We start from the raw sequence: 27814 nt of genomic DNA, 5'->3' as shown, positions 1-27814 counted from the left end.
TATTTTACAGACCTAACTACCGTAATGAATGCTGCATATTGAGAGAAACCACAAGAAGGTTAACTGTTTGATTGTCTAATTCTTGGATTTGATATGAACCAACAGTCTTTGTTGTCACTGACAGAGCCCCAGTATGTGTGTGCATTATTCACATTCCTCTCTGTTCTGTTGAAGGGAAAAGAGACACTTTAACCTTTTTAAGGTTATTGGCTTAATTTTATGTTATTTGGTTGCATGAAGTTGCCCTTAACCACTAAGAATGATCAAGATTTTGCAGACGTCTCCGTGTCTAGGCTCCTTTTCCAAGGCAGTCATCAGCTTCCTGCCTCTACCCCACCATCATCAACTACTCAGCTAAATAGTAATTCATATTTTTAGATGACTACTCAACATAATACTTCAGGATGGGATTTTCTTTATAGCAGAACCCAAGAACCAACTCCTTGATACATACTGTTGGTATATTGGAGATGAAATTAGAGTCATCTTCCAGTTTTAAGGCCATGTGTAAAGTTTAACCATACTGTACAATACCTATTCTGTATTAGAAATAGCTAGTTGAAACTTATACTTCTCAAAACTCATGTTCCTGTGTACACAAACTGAGTTTTTATGTGAACTTAGTAAGTCTTTTTTGTGTCATACCAAAATAAAGCAAGGATTTATTTTTTTCCCAAAGCCAATATGAATTGAGCTAATCACTCAAGATGGTCACTTTACACTCGAAAGCTGAAATCAGCAGGAGCACTATGGGAAAACAAAGCATAGACTCTTGAATATAGACTTTTTAAATAAACTTTTCTTTTAGAACTAGAATTAGAGTAGTTAACGTTCATCTGCCAACCATTATCATGTGGACATTATTGTCGCTGTTGTGATCATAGAGAGTCTTATTTATTTTTATGCCAGCTTATACTGTGAGAACACGTTAGTCAGTCTGGGTCTCGACAACCCTGCTATGCTTGTCCTTGGAAGATCTTTTGTGTATGTTTGAGGTTTGTAGCTGAAAAGTTTACTGTAAAAAAAAAAATCAAAAACAACAAAAAAATGTATTGTTTTTACAGAATAAATTTATTGGAATGTGTACTGGGAGTAAGGTTTGAGGTTATAAACAACTGAGTTAGTGTTATTTGGCTTCATATGTGTAATGTGAAGTATTAATGTAATTCCTGTATTATAGCAAAGACTGACAGCAAATTGACATTTGAACTATGTGCAGGTGAAAATTTTATTTTTTCTATCATTTTTTTTAAATATTCTGGATGTTAGGTTAATTGAAAACACTGGGAGGGACAGGAGGGAGCAGCAGTAGGATCTGTCTGCACGTCTAAGACAGCACCAGCTCAGTGGACCGTGCATACACACAGCCTTATGTGCATCCTGTTTGCTTTTGGTGTTCTTACTTTGTTGAAGAACTAATGAGCATGAACATGAAGAGAAAATAAGAAGACTTAAAAGCCCAGTGTCATTGTGATGATGAAGGTGACATGAGGCTCCGGGGCTTGGATGCACCAGTCCACTTACTGTCCTTCAGGCTTGTTCCTGTCTTTTAGCAATCAGTAGTTCCCCTGTTGTACTCACACAGTTCCAAGTATGGAAAAGTCATTAAGAGACAGGTTGTCAAGTCAGTTTTTTTCTTTAAAGATACTTTTTAATTTTAAATATTTTATTTTAAAATAATGAAATTTGTCAAAAGATCTCTTCATTGTCACACAAAACATATGGAGAATGTCGACAACATTTTAAATTGGAACATATAACACAAAGTTTGTTTGTTTGTTTGAGACAGGGTTTCTCTGTGTAACCCTGGTTGTCCTGGAACTCATTCTGTAGACCAGGCTGGCCTTGAACTCAGAGCTTGTCTCTAAAACCCAAGTGCTGAGATTAAAGGCGTGTACCAACACTACCTGGCACAGATTTCTTAAATCAAAAGTTCAAAATTTGTCATGAAAATGTATATATAAAATGCTTCAAAATTAATAAAGTTTATCTTCATAAACACCAAAAAATAATTTTATTGAAGATATACACAGAAACACAAGAGAAATATCAGCCAGCCACCAATAGAACAAGTATTCATTAAGGCAACTAATAAAGTTGATTTGTGTCATCTTAGCTACTTAAATTCACAATAGAGGTTTTGACAGCAGTTTTTAAAACAGCAATAAATGATACGCTTTCCTTGTGAAAACACTTGAATCAATTTAAAACCATTGTGATGATCTGGCATTTATATTAAGATTGTCAACAACTCACACATTTCATATGAAGCTATTTCCCCAACCTGTAATTGCTATTGAACTCTTTCCTATGCATAGTGAACACGGTTAGTGACTTCTGAGTAGTTTCATCTTTATGCTTTTTGTAGGCACTAGAGTTGTCATTTTCACACATACTATGTGCAAACAATGTTAAGATCAATGGTCACATTCACAGACAAATGTTGATATATTCCCTTAAACAAAATGTTTCTCAACTTTAATTTTCCTCCAAAACTGAGACTATACCTGTGCTGTAGCATTACTTCACTCACGTGAGTGCTGCAGAGCGAGAGTGCTCCTGTGAGTGTTCCTATGTGGAAGGGGAGAAAAGAGAGCAGAGCGCCAGTTCCATGAACAGGCCAGAGAGAACTGAGGTATGTTTATTCCAGCTTTTCATCTGCCTTGGTTCTTATGAAGAACTCGGGATTGTAGGTACAGCGGTAGGCCAGGAGCTGAGGAAGAACTCCGTATGCTATGTTTAATGCTAGAAAAAAGATTTTCCATTCTTCCGGGACTCTGTAGACATATGCTGTTCTAGCATGAAGGGACGCACCAATGTGAGAAAACTGAGCCTGTTTACATGAAAACAAAACAAAGCAGAGTAAGGATGAGAGCTGTTCACTTGGGCTAATGATGAACTCTCAGTGTCTCATTCAGACCACGTGTCTTCAAACCTGCCTTAAAGGTAGAATACCTTTAGATAATCCAGTCTCAATACAGTCTTTCACTAAATTTAAGGTTGTTCTTGATATAACTATCCAAATAATGTATCCGTATTAAAGTGTGATTTTTATCATTCCAGTTGTGTGTTTTTAACCTACCCAGTGCTGAATACCAAACAGTACTGGCTCAATTCAACAACAAAAATGAAAAAAACTCCCCCCCCCTTTTTTTTCTAATTTGAATTTAAGGAACACTATGTAGACACTCAGCAGGGTCTTACAAATTGGCTTTGACTTACAAAGTTGTTTTAACCTTTAAGCTGTAGTTAGTATAATGAGCTACTTAAAAGAAACACTGAGGGCCTCAGACCGACCACTAGAAGCCAGAGCTCAGAGCGTATCAGCATGTACTGCTTATTCATTCGTGTGTTTGGTTTAATGTAACTTCCTAATAGCACTGTGGTTGTTTGTAAGGTAAGCTTGTTAATAGCTTGGCTGTGGATAGCAATATGATAATAAAATGACAAATATATACACAGGCAGCCTTTCCAAAAAAAAAAAACCTGAAATCTACTTAGAACTGTGACTGGTCAGTGTAAATTTCAGAACAGAACAGGCTCCCTCTGTTTATATGGAATAGTTTATAAACTCTTCAGAATGTGCCGGTTGAATTTTGCTTGGCCCATTTGTTTTTTGTACTTTTCATAAGCACAGAGATAAACTATTAGGAAAGTAATACAGGCCATAGCAGGATTAAAAACCGAGAGAGTATTTTCTCAGAAAACTTACATTACTATAAAATGCAAACCCCAAGTCTGCACTTTTATGTTTGCCTGAAATTCAAGATACACAGAAATAAAGACTGAAGATTTAAATGTAGTTAAATTGTAAATTATCAGTGTACTATGATCAAAGTGAAAAGATGAAGGACCCTGCAATCTAAAGAGACAGAGTATCAATGAATCACTGGGAGTTTGTTTTTAATGGCTTGTTACCGTATACGTCCTTCCACATGGAATCAATTGAGAGTGCTAAGTGCTGACAGATAAAAGTACTACTTAGCATTTGATGCAACCTTGACAAGAAAAGAGCATGTTTAGGAATTTGTACCAATGGCAGATCTATTAATGGGCTACAATTTATAAATTACTGGTATATTCCAGATACCGCTAATATGTTTGTACTACTCTGGAAATAAAAATTAAATTCCTGTGGTGTGTTGATAAGGACCAACAAGTGGATTACCTACCTACACTGTGATCCTTAGGCACTGAGAAGGTTCTGCCCTCAGACATACCTCCCTAGGGTACATAGGCAAAAGCCCAGCAAATGTTTGCATCTCAGGGCTACACAGACAAAGACCTTGAGAATCAAGGGCACTTTGGAAGCTGCCTTGAGGAGACACTGCTGTGGACAGTCTGGGAACTGTGAACAAAACTCGGCTCCTGACACTTTCTCTAGGTCCTACTTTAGCTGTTTTTCTGAACATACAACAATTTTCTTCTGGACTAGAGGCCAGTTTTGAACCCTGGTTATGTCCAATTTGTGGGTTTACTGATTCTATCCCTATAGATTATTGTGTTCATCATAAAATGACCGAAAAATACTACCCATAATTCCTAAGAATAAGTAACATGAGCAGATGGGTGTACTTATGTAGGCAGACCTGCCTGAAAAGTCAGCGACTATGTGGGCCCTTCCCTGCACTGGACAGTGCAGTTAATACCTCATTCTCACCAACAGGAAGCTCATGGCAACATTCAAAAAATGCTGTGTCCTTAGATTAGATTGTACGCCCACTGGGCAGATACTGTGTCTTATGTTTTGTGTGGCACCTATCACAATGTTAGAGTTCAATAAACGTTCAACAACAATGGTCTTGTGACTGTCAGAATACAAAGGCAACCTTTAAGCATTTTTTCTGTATCTATGGGAGTAGGCCATTATACTTAGAATTCTTAATAAGGGATGAAGATTATAACCATCTTTACCAAAAAGTGTGTACCCCTGAGAAAAGAATAATGAGATCTGCTGTGTGCTCTCCTGGTACTGCACGGGGTGTATTTGTGGCAGCTGAGTGGACCCACCCCTGCAGCTTCCTCTGATGTCAGCTGCTCAGGGTTCAGTTTCAGGTGAAGAGGGTTCCTTTCCCAAACCTGCTTCCCTGCAGGGCCTAGAACTCTGCCTGGGAACCCTGCTGGAGTTGAGGGAGAGAGGTACTGTGTGCTGCTAAATTCCACATCCCAGTTATAACTATAAAACTCACTGATGTGGCTGACACATCTGCTCATTTCCCTTTGACACAGATTCTAAGCTTTGTACCAGCCGGGTGGTGGTGGCGCACACCTTTAATCCCAGCACTTGGGAGGCAGAGGCAGGCGGATTTCTGAGTTCGGGGCCAGCCTGGTCTACAGAGTGAGTTCCAGGACAGCCAGGGCTACACAGAGAAACCCTGTCTCAAAAAACCAAAAAAAAAAAAAAAAAAAAAAGTTTTGTACCTAGCAGAAATAAGATACTCATTTTTGTTTTGGGGGGTTTGGTTTGGTTTAGTTTGGGTTTTCTTTTTTCTTTTTTCTTTTCTTTTTTTTTTTTTTGTCCGATTGAATGCTTAGAATGTAGTAATTAAAGTAAGCAAAAGCTAAATTGTAATAGCTCCCTTTCCTGTGTTTATATAGAAAGTTAGGAAAGGGTGACCTCCCTATCCTAGTCCTTCTCCTCCCTAATCTCAGTCGTGTCTCCAGAATGGAAGTGAGTCTTATGCCCACATGAGTGTGTTACCTGGGCCCCAGGCAACACAAGCAGATGAGCCCCAGCGCAGAGGCTGACAGTCCTGACTCTAGAACCACGTGGCTATCTGGGATCATAACTCCACCACAAGCCAGGTAAAGGCCCACGTCAGGCCGGGGAGGAGTAGGCATACAAAGCTCAATTAAATCCCTGTCTGCGATCTGGCACTTAGTTGACAACCTGGGCTCCTTGTTTTTAGATCCCCTTGTTGACCTTTAACTCCTCCATCAAAGGATAAGCATGTAAGAAAGTGAAACCCAAGGTCAGAAGTTAACACGAAAGGTGCTTGGTAATGAAGCCCCGGAAGTAGATGGGAGATTGGTAACCTAGTTAGCTACGAGCTTCCTAAAAGGTTAAGATACTCCTTAAAGGTTTTCCTGAAGCAAAACTTACAAGACTTACCTCAAGGAAGGTCACCGCTTTCTCCTAGACTGTCCCCAGATGTGCCTGTGGATCCCAGCATAGCCAGGACAGGAGTGGGAGCTAGGGTAGTGCGTGGGCAGGGATGGCACCTGACTCAGCTGCCCCAGTCAGGGCGGGCTTACTGAACACCCACTAGGAGGCTGCCTCTAAGCTGTACATGCAGTATAAGCAGACGGTGTACATGCAGTATAAGCAGACAGTGTACACGCAGTATAAGCAGACGGTGTACATGCAGTATAAGCAGATGGTGTACATGCAGTATAAGCAGACAGTGTACATGCAGTATAAGCAGCTGTACTGAGTCTTTCAGGAAATAAGAAGAGTCTACTTCATGTTCAGTACTGATGCCCAGCATAGGCTCAACACACATCTCTTAATTGTTAGAGCTGCACTAAGAACTGACCGCTCAGGGATGGGAAGCACTAGTAAGTAAGGTGAGAGGCTCTGCCATAGTTCTCATTGGGCTTACAACTCTACTCCTATAGCAAGCTGTGTATGAAAAGAGATTTTATTGTAAGTCCCCCAATGGAACTTGGCCTGATTTTTATTTTAAAATATTGACTGAGCTTATATTTTTTTTTATTTGAAGAGAACAAATTTGGAAGGTTCCTAACACACTCTGAAATCAAAGACCCAATAATAACCAATCACCTAATATGTCTTCCAATGACGTAAATAAGAAAATACTAAGATGTTTTCTTATTAAATTGCAGCACCTTAGGACTTTACTACATCACTCAATGTGTACTTTAAATGAATAAGACATGGTGGCGTGTGTTTGTTATCCCAGCACTTGGGAGGCTGGAGCACGAAGGTCACAAGACCAGCCTGGACGCTGGGGGAGCTGGGGATCAAACAGGTTTGATCAGACAGAAAGGATGTCAGTAAGAGCACACATGTGTAAAGTGAATTAGACAACAGTTTTAAAAATTTGGGGATGCTGGTCAAGGTTACAGAGAACCTTTCTGCCACGGGTGCACCTCTTAACAGGCAGGGCTATTTCCTAAGTACGTTTGTCAAGTGCAGAGCAAGGCACATTCTGATCGTGTGCATTATTTCTAACTTTTACATAAGCTGAACACTATGAATAAGAAGGTGGTAAAACCCAAACAAGAGCTAGGAGGATGCTGAACATATAATCCCTGCACCATGCCATGTGGGCTGATCCACTGGGAGAAAACTGACATTACAGGACCTGACCCTCATGTCCTGGATCTGTACTTGACAGCAAGAATGACTTCAATCTATCTGGTCAAACTGGACTATGATAGATAAGCCCAAAGGGTGCTGCAAAGCTTAAAGTTTGGCTGAGCTACCTCTGCTATGCCTATAGCCCATAGTGCCCTTCCCAGGGTCGCCTGTTTGGAGTCACAGTTACCCACTTGCAAACCAAGCCTCATCCACAGAACAGTTGGTCCTACTGTAGGCTTTAAACCTATTTGTCTCTAGGTTAGGCCTTCCTAAATCTCCTGTCTTGGCCATATGATTCTTCCACATAACTGGATATGTGTGTCTAGCTCTTGAGTTATCCTGGGACTGACCTGTCCTTTGCCACCTTAGCTGAGGATACTCAGAGTCCTATCTTGGGGTGGTGACAGTAGGCAAACCAGTGCCCATGGCATGTAGAGGATGTCCACCTGAATCAAAGCATAGTTAGCTGTTGGACTGGCTGCTGAGAGTGAGGTGAGTGTGCCTGTTTGTCCTGGAGGGTACAAGTGAAAAGGGAACCAAGCCAAGGAGACAAAAGCCACAGCACCATTTGTGGACCTGTGAAGACTAGAACAGGAACCTTCTCACCTGGAACTGGAGTTCCAGATGATTGTGAGCCACCATGTGGGTGCTGGGAGTCTGCCCTGATCGCCTGATTCCATACCTAAATTCTTCCGTCTGTTGTTCCCTGAAGCAGTTCAACCTAGTGAAGTTCCATTCAACCCTCAAAAACTGGCTGCAGGCAGCACTGCCTCCCACCACTATGCCTGCCCCACAATGGCTCAGCTCCCTGATGCCACGTACAGCCTTGTGCTAGTACGCTGTGCTATTGGGCACTACCTCAGCTGACTGCTTTGCAGAAGCAGGAGGGGATGATACTGTAGATATGAACATTAAAGCTGGGCAGAAGAATTTAGCTCTGTATGTCATTTGGTGATGCTGTACCTCATCTTTGAAGGGATATTTAAATAAAAACACAGAAAGATGTTCCGACCATCACACCACTGCTTCGGAGAACTGAGATCACATTTGCCAGCCTCCCCTGCAGCTAAATTGCAAGATCTGGTCCATGGAAACTTCCATGTAATCTTTGCATAAGCTGACTCAACTGGCCCCAGTAAACACACATTTACCTCATTAAGCCACTGAGAACTTGTTTACTGCCACAGAGCATGTAGCCGACCCTCACACAAAGCAAGTAAATCAAAACAGGTTAGAAGCTCAGACTAGCATAGTGGCAACAGGCTCACTCTGGAAACGACTGACTTGACCTGACCCTAGGGATGGTCTTATATGTAGTGGGGGAGGGGAAGGGGAGTATAAAAATTATTCCAGGGCTGGAGAGATGGCTCAGTGGTTGAGAGAACTGCTTGTTCTTTAGAGGACTGGAATTCAATTCCCAGCACCCTCATAGTGGCTCACAACCATCTGGAACTCCAGTTCCAGGTGAGAAGGTGAGATCTAGTCTCCACAGGTCCACAAATGGTGCATGGATACACATACAGGCAAAACACCCATATACGACGGTAAATGAATTTAGAAAGTTGCAGGCTTTTGGCTTGAGCTGGCCAATACAAGCTCAGGCTGTTGACAAAGATGATGGACAACAGGAGAAATGGTGAGACCAAGCATCCTGTCTGAGTCTGCATTTGACAGGCTACCTGGACATGGTGGGAGATTGCAAATCGTGAGTTCAAGGCTAGTCTGGGCTACAAAACAAGACTGCATCAAACAGGACAATACGTTTTCTTGTGTAGACGATACTTGCTTTGCGTATGTGCTTAAAAACTCGTACCTGCTTCCATTACAAAGGCACCAGAAGTTTCTCAAAATGCCTCAAAAGAAAAAACTCTGATGAGCTAGAGAGACATCCAAATGAGATGATTAAGTTGGGAGTTAAATTTAGGAGTCAGGGCTGAAGAGACTGTCACCAGCTTACAGTTAGTTGTAAGCTGTAAGGCCTGGAAGATGCTGAAATGAAAACCCAAGCCAAGGCCTTGAGGACCAGGTATTCAGAGGCTGACCAAGGAGAGCAAAGTGGTGTTTCTTCTGCAAGCATCATTTTTTTTCTATGACTATTCTAATTAAGTACCCCAGGAAGGATTTAACCCACTGACCCCATAAGTACTCTGTTTTCAACCCTATGAATTCTGGGGTCCTTCTGCCATCGTGGTTACTGTACCATGAGTGTGTAATTAACTGTGCTTTGCTTCTGGGTGGACCTCAATCTCATTTCCAGGTCAGTGATGCTTTCATTAAACACCTGCTGTCAGACAGGGACGTGCTGAGGTGCCAAGGTGAGGGAGCAGGAAGGCTCAGCTTTCCAGAAACAGAACCAGCCTCCTTGGTTCTGTTGAGCATTGTATAGCAGAGCTCTGGACTCTTGACTTAGAACAGACAGGTTAAGAGTGACAGCTCTCAGCTCATCAGTAATCATAGTGTCCATAGATTGGGAAACAGTTCTATTATACAGCAGTGCCACATGTCACTTTTGTGACTCTGGAAAAACCTTATTTTCACCAGATAACTACATCTATAAGGTGGTATCATTAGATTTAAAGTAAGCATCTCTCTCTCTCTCTCTCTCTCTCTCTCTCTCTCTCTCTCTCTCTCTCTCTCTCTCTCTCTCTCTCTGTGTGTGTGTGTGTGTGTGTGTGTGTGTGTAGCAGAAATGTCATCCAAAAACTAGAAGGTAATTTCCTATTCATACACCAAGCAGAGATCCAATAAAAGCTAGAGAACTAATGAACTTTCTCCCAGGGGAATATTCTCAGTACCTGAGCTAGACCTCCTGCATGGACCAGCGTTACATCCGGCATCCATGAGCACCCAGGGACCACTAAGCCATAAAGTGCAATCACATAGTAAGGGACGGAATAGAACATGTATGCCAGCATCTGTGTAAAAGAAAGAAAGAAAGAAAAAGAAAAGACAAATTAACGGCCTGACCTTAACAAAAAGCAAAAACATGAAATATTTTCAAAGATAAAATGCTAATTCCTATTCCCCTTTAAAATAAGAGAGAATTAACTTTAGACAAATTGTAGGCTTTGTAACTACTTGACCTGAATTTTAGGATAAGCAGCAGGGTCCTTTAGGTAGGGCTCTTGAAACTGTGTGTAGAGTCGGCAGAGCTCAGCTGGGCAATCCAAAGCAATCTAAGGACAGAGCGAGTTCATTATAAATAGTCTTGTCTGGTTCTTCAGTTTGCTGATAAGGCTGTGTGCCAGCTTTAGTCATAAGCTGCTTCAGATCTCAACATAAATTGTGTGTCTTTATAGGCTCACCAGTAACAGGAAAAAGAAATATTCAAGAAATACTCAGACTTCTCTAAATGACTAAGCCTAAGCCTAGGTTAACAGTGGAGTGGGGCTTTTGAGACTGATTGTCACAGCGTCAGAACCCAGGCTTGGTGAGCCAAAGCCCAGCTGCTACTATAGATGGCCAGTTCCACTCTTCTTAGGAATAACTAGTCAAGAAGTCTCTACGGGAAGAAAAAGAACAATTCTGCATAAAATTAAATTAATTTTTACTATGCTTTGCAAGATTCAAAAATAGCATCCACCTCTCTCTAGCGCCTCAAAGAGCATATGGCCATTAGAGGCAGTAAAGGATGCTCTGAAAGCAGGGTCCTCCTGTGAGGCCCCTTCTGTCCACTTTGAAAAAGAGCAGAGAGCAGATTTAGCCCTGGCAGTGAATGCTAGGCCACAGAATAGGCTCTGGCACATTCCTGAGACACTGTTCCCTGAGGCACCATTCATCATATCCTTGGCTGCACATGAAAATTCCCACCTAGATGACAGTGTAGATTACAGGCTTGCACTAGAGTTGGGCCTTTGCCTGAGTTCTCATCTGCAAAAGCCTCACCCACTATACATGCACATATCTCTCTCAGGAGCAAGAGAGAAAGGACATGGAAGGACTCCCCTGTGTCTCTTAGGTTTGAACTTGGCAATCAGAGCAAACCAACCAAAAAAAAAAAAAAAAGAGGTTCTATGGCACGTTCTCAACTTGTTCCAACACCAGCAAGTTTAGAATAGTTGGTAACTGTGGAAGCTGAATATGATTAGCAAGAATTCTGAGATAGTAAATATCTCTTCTAAAAATAAATTATAAAGCTGGGTCATTGTGAAGGATCACTAATGAATTAAAACTGTAACAATTGTTTATTGAGCATTTACTATGTACAAAAATGATAAAGGGCAAAGAGGAACAAAAACAAAAAGCTCAAGAAGCCTTCATGTTATCAGACTCCAAACCTGAGCCTAACTCAGCATTACCCTCAGCAGTGAGGAATCATGTGACCCTGTACAGGTGAGGTTCGGGGAACCCGTCCTTGATTCCGTCACCCCTACTCTTGAGAGTACATGGATGCTGTGGACTACAGGTGTATTGAGGTCTTAGAGGATCACCCTGACCAAGGATGGTGGCCTTTAAATCAGAAATAAATAAATAGAATAGAATAGAATAGAATAGAATAGAATAGAATAGAATAGAATGGAATAGAATAAGATTCTAATACTAATTTCTCAGGTGCCTAAAATACCTCTAGACAGAGCTTGATCTGAGGACTCAAAGGAAGACGAGATAGCCCAGGATGAGCCATTTCTTGTGAGTGGGGGGACTGAGGGCAAGAGGGCAGCAGGAAGGTAGTCCAGAGCTCCAGGCAGGAGCAGAAGTTTGTCAGTTTGATTTCACACACATGCACACGCACGCACGCACGCACCAGTTTTTTCCTGTTTGGAATAGTATATTGTTATTTTGACATTATGCTTACCAAGCCTCTAAACAGGCAAAATCCAGTTGCCAAGAAAAGACACATGACCAGCATGAAGTCGAATGGTCTTCTCAGCAGGGTCTTTGCTTGGGCTTCTTGAAGAACCTGAAATAGAGTTTGTCACCAGAGAACAAACTTGTCTCACAGCCAGGGACAAGTCTGGAACCCTGAACACCACTATATGAAGAGCGAGTCTAGAAGCTGCACAGTTCACGTCACAGCCCATGGCACTGAACGGCACACATCTCCTCCAGTGCATTCCCTCTCTGTGAGATGGAGGCACTGAGCCAAGCGATGGGGGGCCCTTCCAGCTCTAGTCTATATTTTTTCTTGAAATTACATTTTTATGATTATAAAAGTTAGCTACGTTCATTTCAAAAATGAAATGTTAGAAAGTAAACCCTAAGCTGCCACACCGCCCACGGTCCCCATCACACATGGTTCTCTTTGGTTAGCTGGTCAGCTGGTGGTTGATGGATAGTTTGGGTTGGTTGGTTGGTTGGTTGGTTGGTTGGTTGGTTGGTTGAGACAGGATCTCAATTATGTGGCTGAGATAGACTCCCTAGGTAGCTCAGGTTAGCCTCAAATTCATGATCATCCCGTCTCCACCTCACGACTGCTAGGATTAGATGTCATGTGTGCCACCATGCCTAACTCATATGTTTCAATACATTCACATGTATGTACATACGCTCGCACATAACCTTTTTGAAAAACAAGACTTAGAATATAAACGGTTTGGCATTCTTCACTGAGTAACTGCCTGTGAGCACATCCTCACGTGATTAAGAATTGAGAACACCATAAGGAAGCCACTCGTCCTCCCAATCCAAGACCCTGGGCAGTTTTCACTGTAACTGTAACGCTTCCTCTGATGGGGAGCATCTGTACCACCGATGTCTGAAACTGCTTTGCAGAGTACTTCTGAGGGTGTTGGTTTTGTTTGTTCTGAGTTTAGTTCTTGCTGTGTAACAAAGCCTACAGCTGTGCTTTAGCATTGGAATAACTACACAAATGCCTCGGCGTCTCTTGTTACGCAGATGGCGTTCACACCCTGGCATGGAGACCTTTCTTTGAGACCACAAAGCCAGGGCCACGGGGTTCCTGCTTACCATTCCCTGTAACCCTCGCTCACTCCTCAAAGACCTGTATGAGTGTAGCTGGTGTGAGTGTAGCAGCTGTTGACCTGAGCTTACACAGCAGTATCTAAATATTTACAAATCAACTGTTATAATGTACCTAGAGCAAGATGTAGACCTCATGGTGGGTTGGTTCAGCACATGGGCGGCCATGACTTTATCCCCAACACTCCCCTAAAACAGTGTTTTTACCATTTCTATTTGTAAAAATAACTGTGGCCAGGTGTGGTGGAGCACACATTTAATTCCAGCACTCAGGAGACAGAGACAGGTGGATCTCCGTGATCTTGAGGCCAGCCTGGTCTACAAAGAAAGTTTAAGGCCAGCTACATAGTGAGACCCTGCCTCAAAAATAAATAATACATTTAAAACCAAGAAATGGCTTTCTAAGATGAGTAATTGTACTTTAGTAGTGTGTTCACATATCAGGTAGATCTAAAGGTTCTTACCCAAGGATCTCGTGTATAAACTGAAGAGAAAGTTAGAAAGAAATCACTAGATTTAACCAACCCTTCAGGGCTAGACTTACTGACCACCTCTGCAGTGGATGGAAGGGAGGGGCCTCGGGTGTGGCTTCGGCATCCAGGGGCCTGCCTCCCCAGGCATCAGACCCTATGGCCATGGGATCACCTTGAACACCTCTGCAGTAAATGATATTACTGAAAGAAGTGTCAGGTGCTCACACACAGGCCATTAACAACCCAGGCAAACCACATGCTCTGAACTTCACCTGTCACACTAACACAGAAGGGTGACAGGAGCGGAGCTGATCCCTGCAAAGGAAGTCTCCAGAAGTGTGGCCTGGATGAGCTCAGGCAGAAGCAGACTGTCGGCCATGTTACAGAAGATGCCAGCAAATGCCAAGCCATCAGTACAACCCCGACTGCCCCTCTCCTCACAGGAAGTGAACGTGAGCCCTGAGAACATGGAAGAGTTACCGGCTGCTGGAGAGCTAGCCTGAGCTTACACCCCAGCACCTAAATATCCGCATTGGATACATCTATATGTAATAAAGTCACCTTTGAGGGATAATTATAGTTTTCTGATGGCTGATTATAGATTCTGAAGCCAGCCCAGACCGGAAGACACGTATACGGTATGCTTAAGAAAAATGCAGGGCAAATCCGTGTCCCATACTTTCCTATTCAAAAGAAAGAGGAAAAGACAGTCAAATGTGTGTTCACTGCGTTATATACTGCATACGTAAACACAGTAATGTTTAAGCTACCTCCCACCCCAAATTATACAAGTTTTCAATGAACCAGGCAATGTTTGTATTAGATAAAACAAAGTCAGCTTAAAGCTGTGAGATGTTTGTAAGATGCCCTAGATACATTAAAAGGTACGTGTAACACATATGTCCTAAGGTTGTGCACATCACGTGACTTCTCTTGCTTCATCCTGGAAGACAATGTCCCAGCGCATTCAGCTCGAACTCTCATCGCATGTGGGGAGTAAGCACAACACAAAGAGCCGTAAGTGGTGCCTGTGCACTAAATGGCAATTGCTCAGCTAACTGTTCAGTGCGCATGTCTGAAAAATGGTGGTGAAGCACCCCTTAACAGGCGAAGGCACCGCGGGGAATAGGAGCAACTTTGCAAAACTGTTTTCATAACCTTGGAATTACTCTATTATAGTATGTTTAAAACAACATCTCTTAAAAAAAAAACTGTCATCAGAAAACAGACAACAATGACAACAAAGCAGCTGTTGAAGCAGGGTTCTTACCTACGATGTTTCCAGGCACAAAAACCACAATGCTCATCACAATGGATCCGACCCAGTATAGGCCAATGGTTCTGTAGCTTTCCCTACAAGAAAACATTTTTGATTCAGTGCACTTGTCTTGGGATACAAGAGACCATCCTAGAATTATCTTTCATTCTAGCTATGGAGGCACATGACTAGAAACACACTGACTCAGATGATAAGCACAAGGAACCCTGGCGATCAAGCACTGCTTCCAGAAGTGACACAGTACAGAGCCACCTTTGTGTCTTTTGTGAGTTGGCACACTCATTCATGAAAATGTGGTGTATGTGTGTGTGTGTATGTGTGCACATGTATGCACAGGCCTATCCATGTGCATGCCTGTAGAGACCAGAAGGCCATGTCAGGCTCCTCTCAATCTCCCTCCACCTTATGTTTTGAGACAGGGTTTCTCACTGAGCCTGGAGCTCTGGCCAGTTCAGCTAGGCAGGCTGGACAGCAAGACCCCAGGGTGCTCTTTTCTCCTCACTACACCCCAATACTGGGACTCCAGGTGCATGCCCTCACACCTGAGTGCTGAGGCTGTAAAGTGGACTTTCTGTGGCAACACAGAGTTTGGGGTAAAGCCCCAGAGGTGAGGATAGTGACATGTCCCTGTGTCCTAAAGGGGCTGCTCTAATCTCAGTGATGGCCAGATGTCCCTTCAACTCATAACCCAGAAACAACACCACACTGGTGGCTGAGAGGAATCCAAAAGGAGGGGGCAGAGTGGTGAGCACTGTGTGTTTTCTGCTCTGCTGCGGCCCCCTAATGGAGCCAGCCCCACCGGGCCAATGATTAGTCTCTGAATGCCACAGGAAGACAAACAAGACCAAGCTGGAGCATGACACAGGAAGCAGAGGTCAGCTCATGGGCACATTGCAGCCTCCCAGGGGCAGAACTGAAAAACCTCTAATCTCAGGCTGCACCAAGGCTGGGGACGCTCAGGCTGTCTGGAAAGAGTTCCTAGTCAAAGACTGCCTCCTGGGCCCAGAAGAAACCGTGGAAGCCACAGTGGACAGACGGTGAGGATTCAGCCGAAGCCGTGGAGTACTTTTCAGTCGTTGTGGCACAAAGATTTCTGCTGCAGACGTCCCCAAAGAGCCCATGTGCTGTGAGATACAGCTAGCTAGTTACAGCAAAGGACCCTGGTACCCCAAAAACAGCAACTGTCACGAAATCTTACCTAATTTCTTAAATAATATAGTTATACTCCCCCAGGGGCCGGCCACAAAGATTTGAGGGGTAAGCCCAAGTCTGTGCAATTTCCCAAGCCCCAGGGCCACACCTGAACTTGAGGAGAAACTGGCATCAGGGGAACCTTTGAAGTACAATGAGTTCGACACTGAGTCCTTGTGGACCCGAGTTCAGATCTCTGGCACCCAAATGACAAGCCGAGCCTGGTGACGGGCACCAGACTGAGGGCAGAGACAAGGAAGACCCCAGGTGCTTGCTGGCCAGCCAAATCTAGTCAAAATGGTGAGCTCTGGCCTCAGAGAGAGACACTACCTCTAAAATAAGATGGTGAGCCAACAAGGTGGTTCAGTGGGTAAAGGCATCCGCTGCTGAGCCTGCCAGCCTAAGTGAGGTCTCCAGACCCCACGTGGTGCAAGGAGAGACCCCAGCCCTGTGTAAATTAACCTCCACACGCCTATCATAGCGTGGGGGGGGGGGAGAGAAACATGCACCCAAAAATGATAAAATGCAACTTTAAAAAATAAGGTAGAGAAGAAAATGAGGACTGCATCCAATGTCAACCTCCGGCCTCCATATAGGCTTGCATGAATGAGAACACACTCCCACACAGGTGCATACACATATGCCACATATGCGATCTCTCTCTCTTTCTCTCTCTCTCTCTCTCTCTCTCTCTCTCTCTCTCTCTCTCTCTCTCACACACACACACACACACACACACAGAGGTTTATTGTTGTTGTGTGTTTGTTTATTTGTTAAGACAGGGTCTCACTGTGTAGTCTTAGCCTGGAAGTCACTTTGAAGACCAGACTGGCCTTGAACTCACAGATCCGCCTGCCTCTGCCTCCTGAGTGCTGGAATAAAGGTGTGAGCCACCACACCAAGAGAGGTTAAACCTGCCTGAGCTGTAAACAACAAACATAAAGCAATAAAACAAAACAAACCAGTGGTACAGGGAAATAAAGTTTTGTTCCGCTCATAGAACATTCCCGTCCTGGCGTGCCCACGCACATCTGCTTCTGTGCGTGCGTTTTCCTTACATACCCCTTATGAGCTGCCAAGGACACCACAGCCACCAGGAGAGCTAACTTACTCCCAGGCTATGGCGGCCACCATCACCAGGTACATCAGGTAATGAACAGAGCCATCCCAGTAGCAGATCATGTGCCCGTAGGCCGTGTTCAGATAAGGTTCACCCTAAGGAGAGCATGAAAGAGACATTTTTAAGGAAGACTCAAATCTTCACATTGCAAATAAAACAACAGAGCTAAATGCTGCTCTCTCACTGAGATGAAACAGCTTTCTTCCATGCAGTTGGTAGGACTGTGAAAATGCGTCTTTACCCTGGGGCTGCGAAACCCAGGATCTGCCATGGCATCAGACAAGAGAATCCCTGACAGACTGGCATTTGATTGCTCAGCAAAGGTTTGTACAACAACACAAAGGCATCAGATGGCTGTGTGGTCAATCCCAGCCAACTGGAGCAAGGCCAAACCTGGGCCTGCAGGTGCTTGGCCCTCGCCAGAGGGGCGGCCCAGGAAGGCCCTGTTCACTGGCGCCACCTGCTGGCCGTAACCAGTCATGCTGCTCTTGTAGTGGACCAGGCCGAACCGGAGCTGCTGGTGCTCAATTCTGCGCGCACACAGAGACAGGCAGCGCTGTGCTCAGCTTTCTACCTACCCTTTATTTACCCTTCCCAGCAGGCTTGTGGGATGATGTGGACTGACTGTCCAGAGAGGAGAAAACACGTTTCAAGAGCTTCAAGACTTGCCTGAGGCCACAGAGCTGACATGGAGCGGCTTATGGACCACCAAGAACCACATTTTCTGAGATATGTTCAGTTTCATGAACACAAGATTGTACGATGAACTATGCATGTTTCTCTTCCCCGGGTAGTCATGTTTCCGGGTCCCGTCATGGGACATGGTTTGCTCCGTGGTGTTTTCTCTCTTCCTTCTCCCAGGTCAATACCCTCCCAGATTGCTTCTTATGTATCCCTAGTATGCTTGCAGTCCTCTCTCTAACTAGGAAAGGTCTGAGCAGCCAGACTGTATCAAACGTCCAAGGAGGCATTCTCTGAAACTCTGTGGTTCCGGGGTGGGGGGGGAGGTGGGGGGGGGGAGGACAACAGCCATAAGCCCAAAGTCAAATCAAATTCAAATCACAATGGGGGAGGAAGCCACACCCAAGGAAGCCTGGTCACTGCCCTTTTCTCTCACCGTGGCACTCTGCATAATTCCAACTGATTGGCTCCAGTCATTCCTGCCTACACACTCAGCTCTGAGAGCCAGCACTGGCCTCCTCTGAGAGCTTGACAGACACCTGTGGGCCCCTCAAACTCACCTGAATTCCTTCAACCAAGCTTCAACTGCTTCTCCCTTCAGCCAAGCCCTCCCTGGCCTCTCCACACAGGGATCAGCCAGCTCCGAGCTCTGCTATGCAGACTTTGGACAAATCTCACCAATGTTATATCTGTGCTGTCGTCTCAGGCAACCTTCCCTCTTCATCACAGAGTAGGCCTTCAGAGTCACGAATAGAAGGACCACTGCTACAATGGGCGTCACCTCTCCCCACTTCCGGTTTACCACACTCCCGCTGCAGTGCCTCCCTCTGTCTGAAAGCCTAGTGGTCAAAGCCTACCAAAGCCCACCTCTTCTACTAGGTCCTCAGGTCTTTCGACTGTCGCACCCCAGCTTCCTTTCTTGTACCTATTTGCCCCAATTCTTGTCAACCTCACCAGGTGGATACCTTGCCCCTGACCAGCAGCCTCCCTCCTGAAGACCCCTCCTCTGGGCTCATTGGCCTCTCTCCAGGCTTCTCTTCTGCCTCTGTCTGCCCACCATGGTCCATTTCCAAGGCTCCTCCCCTTCTGACCAGTCTCCAGAGTTTGAGCATCTCCTTATCACTATGTGAGCAACTCTCTTCTTGGACTTCTAAGTTTCAACTATATTTGGGTAGTTCCTGAGTCTCTCTAACACCAGACCTGCCATCTGGGGCATTAGTAGACGTCCTTCAAGTACCCAAAACTCCGAATGTTCCCAGATGAACTCTATGTTACCCTGCAAACATTCCTAGGCCCCTAGGAAGGCCCTTAATACTGGACCTGCTCTCCAGACCTTCGCCCCAGCTTCCCCTTTGCCAAGGAAGGCCTTTCCCTTCCTCGTACCGTACAGAAGTATGCGTGGTCCTCTCCCACGGCCATTCTGAAAGTCTATGGAAACAACAGCAACTCAAAGAGGCCTTCCCAGCCAGTCCCAGAGCCCATTCATCTGTACGGAGAGTGTGTCCCTGTCATAGAGAGTGTGCCTCTGTCATCATACCCAGGGCCATGTCATCTTCCCTTCACATTAGACAGTGACCTCTTGAAGGCAGGAGACAAGGTTAGATTCAACGACTGCCCACAGAACTTTGCTCCTCACGCCTTCAATTTAGTGACACCAGCGTTCGAACTAACCTTAAAGCGGGAATCAGGACGTCATCCAGGGTCTTCCTCTCCATCATCCCCCAACTCAACCCCGAATCCCACTCAAAACCCTGAAACTCAATCCTCTCCACTTGCCCTGCACTGCCTCTGGCTACCTCTGTGCCTTCGCTGGCCTTGCAGAAGCCACCTTAGGGATGTCCCACCTCATGACATAGCTCCACGCCCACACGCTTGCCTTCTTCCCTGGTTCAAACTGTCCTCTCACACGCTCCTGGGGAGACATATAAAACTCCCCATGATTTGAAGCCAACAGGCAATACTGTTTTTATCTCTGTGCCTTATTCTCTATGTGATCTTGAGCAAGTCACTTGGCCACTCTAGGACTGGATTCAGGCCATTCACTTGGCCACTCTAGGACTGGACTCAGGCCACTGTAAATTAGAAAACAAGATTGGTTTCCTCAATGCTATGATTTGGTTGGGAGGGACTCCGAAAGTATAAGTAAGTACCTTGATAGTATTTATTAATATTATTATTATTGTTGTTGTTGTTGTTATTATTTTATTATACAGGTCTCACATTGTAGTCCATGCTAGCCTAGAACTCACCATGTCAAATTGCCCTCAGACTTGCAGCAATCCCCCTGCCTTAGCCTCTCAAATGCTGAGATTACAGATATACTGATTACAGGTAGGCTGATTAGGGATCTCCGGGATTGTAATACTAGATCTCAATTAAAGGGACGATCACACAGTGGTTCTGGAGTGAAGGGGCGGTGACTAGAGAGTGGCCTCCTGGCCCTCTGCTTCTGTGCCTGACTTGCCACCTGCCTGCTTGGTGGCTGGGGAAACACTCCAACAGAAGCCTGCATTCGAGCCACCCGGTCATAGAGTGACCCCTGAGCAATCCCGTACCTCTCTCAGGTAGTGTGTCATAAACCCATCAATGATGCCATCTTGCTCCAAGCCTATGATGAGGTTCACCACGCTGGTAAATCCAAACACCGCATACACTAGAACAAAGGAAATAGCCGCTGATAATGCACGCCGTAGGAAACAACCAGGACGGGGCTTCCACCAGGTATCATGGAGTGTTGCTCATATTTTTTTTCCCAGAAGATGCTGTGGGCGTCATCTACACAGAGAAGCAGACTGCACCTACTTCACATCAGCTGGGCGTTTACCTGTGGTCATGGACCTCTCCATACCTATCCAAGGCTCTCACTGAGGGAACTCATGTCGGAGAGACAGTCACAGTGTCCCAGAAGACCCTGCCAGGCCACCCCACCATCCTCATTAGCTTCAAGTGAAACTCACACCCAACTTGGGCAGCAGGAGCTACGCTTGTGACCAAGCAGCCAAATCGGCCTCAGGCGGTCTAGAAAAGGTGGGTCACCTCAGTGTGGCATGCAGGACAATGAAGCCTAGTATGTAAGTGACAGCCGAGAGCTTTCAGAAGAAAAAAAAAAGGCAGTGGGTTTTAAAAATGTGCATGAGATGGTACAGCTGGAGATGCAGGGAGGTGAGTTGCTCATCTGAGGACTCCAGCCAGCTGTACAAGATCCCTAAGCTTTAAACACGATGAGTGCCCACCAGCTAAGGGCCAGAGCGTTTAACAGCTGGCGATCCCACTCAGGGGATCTGAGGCTATAAGGAAAACTGCATTTCCAAGTTCTAATGAACTGGTGTCTGCGCCTGTGGAAGGGGCCGTAGAGAACCCAGTTGGTGAACTGAAAAGCTATGGAAAACAAAGGGACCGTGGAAAAGCTGCACGATGGGAAGCCACCAGGAATGAGGGGTCCCTGAGAGTTCTTCATCAGGCTCCACTGGGGCAGGCCCATGGCTACTTCCTGCTGACGTTACCACTTTGACTCCAGGGTGAGTAGGCATCGTGTCTCCTGGAAAATCCCTTACCAGCTGCTGAACCATGGAGGGTTAGAACCTCTCCCTCCTACTAGATGAGGAACCTGGTCCAAGGCTTGACCCCAAGGTCAAAGGGTCCTCCAAGTTCTAACAGAACTGAGGACACAAGAGTGGTTGCCCTGCCTCAAGGACGGGGGACTGCATCAGTAGGCTAAGTGTGGGTTCTTGGGGGGGGGGAGGAAGACGGGGAGGGAGAGGGAGGACAGACAGCAGTGGGAGACTGGGCTGGGACCAGATCAAAGCCTGTAGGGCTTTGGGGTGGGACAGGGATATGCTGATGTCAGAGAGGTGCAGCTAGTGCATGATTTCTCTAAAGGTCAGTTTTGTGTGTGTGCAAACAGGGAGAAACCTGTGGTCGCAACCCTTTGTGGGTCACCTAAGACCATTGGGAAACACAGATATTTACATTATGATTCATAACAGTAGCAAAATAATAATTTGAGGCTCACCCACAGCATGAGTATTTAAGGGTCTCAGCATTAGGAAGGGTGAGAACCGCTGTGTAGACTGAGACACTATAAGCTAAATTCAGTCCCACGTGCCAGCCGGATGGCCAGCTGAAGGCAGAAAGCCCAGCCAGGAGGCTGAGGTAAGAGCTTGCTGGGGGCTCAACAGGGTGCAGGAAGGAGGCCCGCCTGGCCCTGCCAGTCACTCCCTAGCAGGACTCTATTTAGAAAGTAGATACCACAGCCTAGAAGGGGAGGCTTAGAGGGAAGGACCTTCTCCTGAACAGCCCTACACTTCCACTTTCTGTGGCCTCAGAGCAGTCATAGCTCAGAAGGAATTCATACCCAATGCCCGGCTTCCTGCCAGAGTGGCTACAAGCCCTTCCCCTTTGAGGAAGCCTACCTACCGTAGAACAGAGGGTCCCTCGGTGGTTTTCTTCTGACAAGGACTCGAGCCAAAAGGGCCACCAGGAGCAGGATGAGGGCAGCAACCCCAACAATGGTCCAGGAACTGTGAGGGACCAGAGCAGGGAGGTGGTCAGTAATCACAATCAACAGTGGCGCCTGGAATTTCCTGGCTGTTGAAGGCCCTTGCTCCCAGCGCTGAAGAAGGCTCCTGGAATCCAGCCTCAACTGCATTGAAAAGTTTGTGCTGTTTATCTACAGCACGCTGCCCTCCTGTTTCTCTAGCCTGGAAGCTAATAAGCCTACGCACCGAGTCTGCCACCTCCCCTGGGCCAGACATAACCCCTCACACTGAGTTCATTACGATTGCACACACACTCTGGGGAGAAAACTGTGCTTCCCTGTGAGGCAGGCACCATTGCTGGCCTCAAAGAGACTCCAGATGAACAAGAGAGGTCTCTGTCTACAAGGAGAAATTTATCTTGTGGATTCTGAGCTCCACCTGCCGTAAGGTCACCCCAGCCCTACAGAGATATCCAGATTGCCAATACTGGCAGGACTTCCTTTTCTGGACAAATACCTGCATGGTTCTCTCTGTCATTCTGCTATATACCATCCGCTCTCCCTCCACTACCACTCAGAGATGCTACAGGCACTGATTCTCAGCCAGTACACCTCTCCACACCATGGCCTGCACTCTGCGATCTCCAGATAACCTTCATCACATGCCTCTGGGAGCGAGGAAGACAATGGTGGAGGGGAAAAAGGGGAGGGTGAATGGAATGGAAAGAGAAGATGGGCAGGTGAAGGAGTAAGAAATATGAATAGTGGATGGAGGGGTGGTAGGTGAAGAACATATGATGTATGGATGATTTCTGTAATATGAGAAGGACGCTGGGTCCGTGTGAGAGCTAAAGACGGGAGGTTTCTGATGTCTCACACCAGTGTCTTCTCCAGACTTCTCACAGGGGTCCAAAGCAGAGGAAGGAGGCGCTGTCACGTGTCACAAGCGTGATGCTGCTCTTAAGATATCCAGGGAAGAGAGGAGCAGCTGGGTGAGCCATACAACAGACAAAGTGTGAATGATGAGCTCAGAGGCAGGTACTGGTCAGGAGACAGCCCTCTCCCTGGACACAGAAGGCTGAGCTCAGGCAGCCTGCTCACGGGGCTGGGTGCTGTGGAGTATGGCAGGCAGCATGAATCAGTTCGGGCTGCCCTGTCATACTCTCCACCTCTGAGGGAGGAAGACAAATGAAGAGAAACTGGGGCAGTAGGTCATTTCTTCCTCCCAAGTCTGTCCTTGCAGACCTTCTAGGGAAAACACCACATGCCCGAGACAGACAAAAAGAGGTCTAAGTGGGACCCCAGGTGATGGGTAAGGATCGATTTGAATAAGTGATAGTCGTTGGCCGTGAGTGGTGGGAAAAGTTACTGGGGCTCCTTAATGAATCATCTGGGCTGCCAAACAGCCCTTCCTAGGCTTCTCTCCCAACAAACACCAGGCTAACCCTCCCCATTCCTTACCTAACTCACACACACCTGAGGACACCTACCAGGTTCCGTCCCCAGATCTCACCATAACTGAACATATGTGGGTGTACTGTGAGACCCCCCTTAACCCCTTCCTGGCCCTTCAATCTATCTGATCATGCTGTTTCTCAGAGTTTCATAAAAGACCCTGGGGAAACAGAAGCCCAAGTTAAGAAAGTCAAGCGTAACTGAATGCCTGCTACACACAAGGCACTGGGCTGGGCAGAGCAGTACCAAGACAGGCTGCAGTCTGGGAAGATGAGCTCTGACCACAGGAAGGAACTCTGTGGGAAAAGTGAGTCATGGGGCTGAGGGGGCTCAAAGCAGAAGTCCCTGATTCGGATGGAGGATCCACAAATGTAGAAGTGACCGTCTCATTCACTCAGGGCTGTCAAGTTAAGGGTGTCTTCAGGAGTCAGCAATGGGGAGACAGGAAGAAGGAACAGCCACAGAGGCAAGAAGGTAGAGCAGGTGTTAAAGATCAAAGACAGTCAACGCTGGGGGCAGGGTAGGGGAGCAGAGGCTCCGAGATGTGCAGGGGCTCAGGCAGGAGACTGCCATTGTCTGTGCCAGAGGAAGCCAGCACCAGAGAGACCTCAGAGGCAGATACAGACACTAGAGTAGCCCTGAGACTTACCAGGAAAGGGGACAGTGGGAAGGAGAAAGTGAAGGGCTGTAAGGGAGGGGTTATGGACTGCTGGTATTTCATACTTCAGGATGGGGGTGGGGGCGGGGGATGGCTGGAACTAATCCACTCCAGGGCTCAGCACTGATCAGTAACACACAGTGATGTGTCATCAAATCCTCACCCCCACCTGCAGCCCTTCCTAAATTTCTCTTCCAGCTAGTACCTGCCCATCACATCCACTTCCTTCCCCTACCGTACTCACCCCCTTCCCCATGCCCTGTTCTGTTATCTTCATAACACGCTACTCTGTGTATCTGATGATGTCTGTCTTAATGCATGGCTCCTCAGCCATCCCTGGCCTGTTCACAGCTGGTCCCCAACTTCAGCAAGGGATCCAAGCACAGAGGTGTTCACTGAATGTCCACTGAGCTGCTTGCTTGTGGTATTACTTTAGTAGCCTAGGTCCCTGTGCTCTATTGACAGGCACAAAACATCTAACTGCTCAGAACTGCTGCTTCAGGAGATGCATCAAAGGTCGGGTTGGTCCGAAGGCAGAGGCAGCCTGTGTCTAAGGAAGCGTCTCAGTGCTCATGCTATCTGGATGAGGTGACCACATCAGTGAGAGATAACCCACTGACTGCGTGCACACTCCGCTCGCGGTCTGGAGGTCTGACGGGGCTTGCAGGGTATAGACTGATGCAATTTCCTTAGCACCAACTGCTGTGGAAAATATAGCCGGTTACTTCCTCCTCCAGCAGCCCACAGTCAACTTCAGCAGGGCCACCGCTGGCGCCTTTCTACTGACCACCGAGGCCTTCGGTTGCCCATGGGGCCTGGTCAGTCAGTGATCCCTTTAGAGAAGTGAAAGCCAAGACTGAGAGCAGAGCCCTTACAGAATCCTTCCGTTCCACCCGTTTCCTTAGCATTAAACTAATCACTGTGCCTTGCTCCAGGCCAGCATCGAGCCTCTGTCCCTTTCACAGATCCCTTGCACAAAGTTCCTGCAAGATCCTTGAGGTGCAAATACTGCCCGTTTGACAGACCAGAACACTAAAGTCAGACCACCCTGTGAGTTGCAAAGCCAGGCCCAGAAATCCATGGTTATTTCTGCTAGCCGCTCACAACAGTTTCTAAAATTAAAAAAAAAAAAAAAAAACTACGTTAAGTACGTGAAATTCCATACATGGAAAGCTTTACTTTCAAATAAGGCAGTTCGTGCCTTCCGTGTTGCTCTGCACCCCTCTGATGTTTTTGAGAGCCTCGGAGGCAGAGGCATTTCGGTATTGACCTCGGTAATACCATCTACCTCCCCAGTACTGGCAAAGAGCAGTCGCCCTCAGACCTTGAACTGCCCTAGCAGCCCAGCCGAGGACCTAGGGCCGAGTGACCCTGGTGCCTCCCTCATGCTGCGGGCGTGGCGTTCCTGGACGTTACCCAGTCCCAAAGCCGCAGTCCCAAGCCCGTGGAAAAGTTGTGGGACGCTCGTCGACCCCGCGCGCTCACTCACTCGTGCTGGGCCGCCAGGTGGTTGAAGATGTAGGTGACCGGGATGGCTGAAAGGGACAGCACGAAAACCCCCGTGGCCGCAGAGGCACTCATCGCCACCTCCAAGTCGCTCTTCTTTCACCGCATCGCTCCCGGGGGTTCCTGCCCCAGCATCCGGCGGCGCCGCGCCCCTCGCCGCTGCCCTTCCAGGCGGCCCCCGGCCGCGTCTCCTCTGCGCGTCCCCGTCGTCCGCAGCTGCCCCGCGCGCGCAGAGGCACCACCCGGGTGCGCTAGGGCCGCAGTAGGATCCCCAGAGGCGTCCCTACCCGGCTACCGCTAACGAACGCAGGGGTTCAGCAGCCACCGCTACTAGACAAGCGCCCCAGGACGCTTGCTTTAGTGGGAAAAGGAGGGGCCGGGCGAAGGACGCGGGTCACAGACGGGAGCTGGGCATCCTCGAGCTGGAACCGAGCTGGGCTGAGCCAAGGGCCAGCAGAGGGTGGAGCCAGATCCGAGGGTGTCAGAGCCCGCAGGCCCGCGAGATGAGATCCGCTCAGAGACCTGCAGGGACAGATGCTCCTGGAACCTTGGGAACAACCCTCTCCCCCTCTCCCCGCAATGTCCCCCCAACACACACACAGCAGCCATCAACGGCCGCAACCAATGTTCCAGTGCCAAGTGGAAATATTTGTTTTCCACCCTGGTTGCTCGCTCACCGGCCCTTGACCTTGATCAAGTTACTGACACATTCTGCCTCTTTTCTCTCTGTGAAATGGGGATAGCCTGCCATTGTATGATTGTGGAAATCATCAGAGTTAACAAGTATGGAGTGCTTACCCTGCGCTGCTCCTGTCTCCTGCTCCCTTTCTTTTTTTCAGCAGAACTGACCCCTGAAGGATTGCCCTGATGTAAGACACTGAGGCAGCGTTCGTTCCTTGCCTAGAGTGTTCTTGGAGGCCAGGTTTCCACCGGCTAGCCTGGCAGGTCCCCAGGGCTAAAGAGACTAGAAGACTAGGGCTCTCCGTGGAATACTGCCAGACGTCTGGGGGTAGAGCATGATAGCGTCCGATGTACAGCTTGAGCAGTATCTCCGATGGGCTCCCCTGGGCCTGAGCCCTGTTGGTATGGATGGTCCTGGGGAAGGGAAACAAAGTGGGCTCCTGAGCAGCGGCGGGGGTAGCAAAGCGCATGTATTCCTGTCTGTAAGACAGCGGCTTACAGGTCATTTGGCTCGTTTTAAATGTGAGGAAAATGAACCATAGATGGGCAATAACCTGTTCCAGGTCATTCGGTTGTCCCAAAGCCAGCTCTCCTAATTCCTGTCCTACCTTTTCTTGAAAACATAGCCAACAATGGGCACAAAGGGGTGAAGCCTCTATCCAAACTGCAGCATCTCCAAAGATTCTCCCAGAAGTCTCAGCAGGAGCCTGGACAGCACTGTCTTCCATGGTCGCTCCTTACCTTTATCAAAGGTTGCTCCGTCATTTCCCAAAGTGCCTTCCATCCTCCAGGCCATCTCTCAGGCCAGTTTCCCAGATCAGTCCAACCTCCTCCACATCCCATACCTAGCTGCCTTAGCCTTCTGGGTGTATTTTGAACCCTTCTGGCTGCCTCTCTTGTCTACTAGACACTTGCTGGATATCATTTCTACTTATTCTTTCTCATCCATGCTTGGTTTGATTATATTTATGAAAACAATTTAATATAGAGTCTGAGAATGTAGCTGGTAGTGCTTGCTTAGTGTGCACAAATCTTAAGGCTCTGTCCTTG

General features: G+C 46.8%; 2 protein-coding genes across 3 annotated transcripts in view; one reads left to right on the top strand and one right to left on the bottom strand.

Annotated features, from left to right (window-relative positions):
- Window positions 1–4799, top strand: part of Hdgfl3 (HDGF like 3) — a 54435-nt gene extending 49636 nt beyond the window's left edge. The window contains exon 6 of the mRNA XM_028754765.1: window positions 11–4799. Within this exon, the coding sequence (XP_028610598.1) occupies window positions 11–16 (6 nt within the window). The 3' untranslated portion in view covers window positions 17–4799. The remainder of the gene's footprint in view (window positions 1–10) is intronic.
- Window positions 1986–26607, bottom strand: Tm6sf1 (transmembrane 6 superfamily member 1). Of its 2 annotated transcripts, none has more exons than XM_028754762.1 (10): window positions 26067–26607; window positions 22404–22507; window positions 20543–20640; window positions 17298–17401; window positions 14987–15069; window positions 14278–14399; window positions 12120–12224; window positions 10408–10500; window positions 10120–10239; window positions 1986–2833 (listed from the first exon to the last, which is right to left on the bottom strand). In XM_028754762.1, the coding sequence occupies exons 1-10, from the start codon at window positions 26156–26158 to the stop codon at window positions 2642–2644; spliced, it is 1113 nt and encodes a 370-aa protein (XP_028610595.1). In that variant the 5' UTR covers window positions 26159–26607; the 3' UTR covers window positions 1986–2641. The 2 variants fall into 2 exon arrangements, with proteins under 2 accessions (XP_028610595.1, XP_028610596.1); XM_028754763.1 differs by having other exon boundaries at window positions 17249–17401; window positions 26067–26252.
- Window positions 26608–27814: the final 1207 nt, after the last annotated feature.

Source organism: Grammomys surdaster, unplaced genomic scaffold, assembly GCF_004785775.1.
Source record: "Grammomys surdaster isolate TR1022 unplaced genomic scaffold, NIH_TR_1.0 126036, whole genome shotgun sequence".
In the NCBI taxonomy this organism is placed as follows: domain Eukaryota; kingdom Metazoa; phylum Chordata; class Mammalia; order Rodentia; family Muridae; genus Grammomys; species Grammomys surdaster.
Note: the sequence above shows the minus strand (reverse complement) of the source record. Positions and strands in the feature narration are given on the sequence as shown.

What these genes read in the sequence shown, in the direction of transcription:
- Tm6sf1 (XM_028754762.1), bottom strand. Translation starts at nt 26,158, where the DNA reads ATGAGTGCCTCTGCGGCCACGGGGGTTTTCGTGCTGTCCCTTTCAGCC. An exon ending in GTGGCCGCCATAGCCTGGGA is followed by an intron (nt 15,070 to 17,297) that starts GTAAGTTAGCTC and finishes GTTTTCTTGTAG; the next exon opens with GGAAAGCTACAGAACCATTG. An exon ending in ACTATAATTATCCCTCAAAG is followed by an intron (nt 12,225 to 14,277) that starts GTGACTTTATTA and finishes ACTCTATTTCAG; the next exon opens with GTTCTTCAAGAAGCCCAAGC.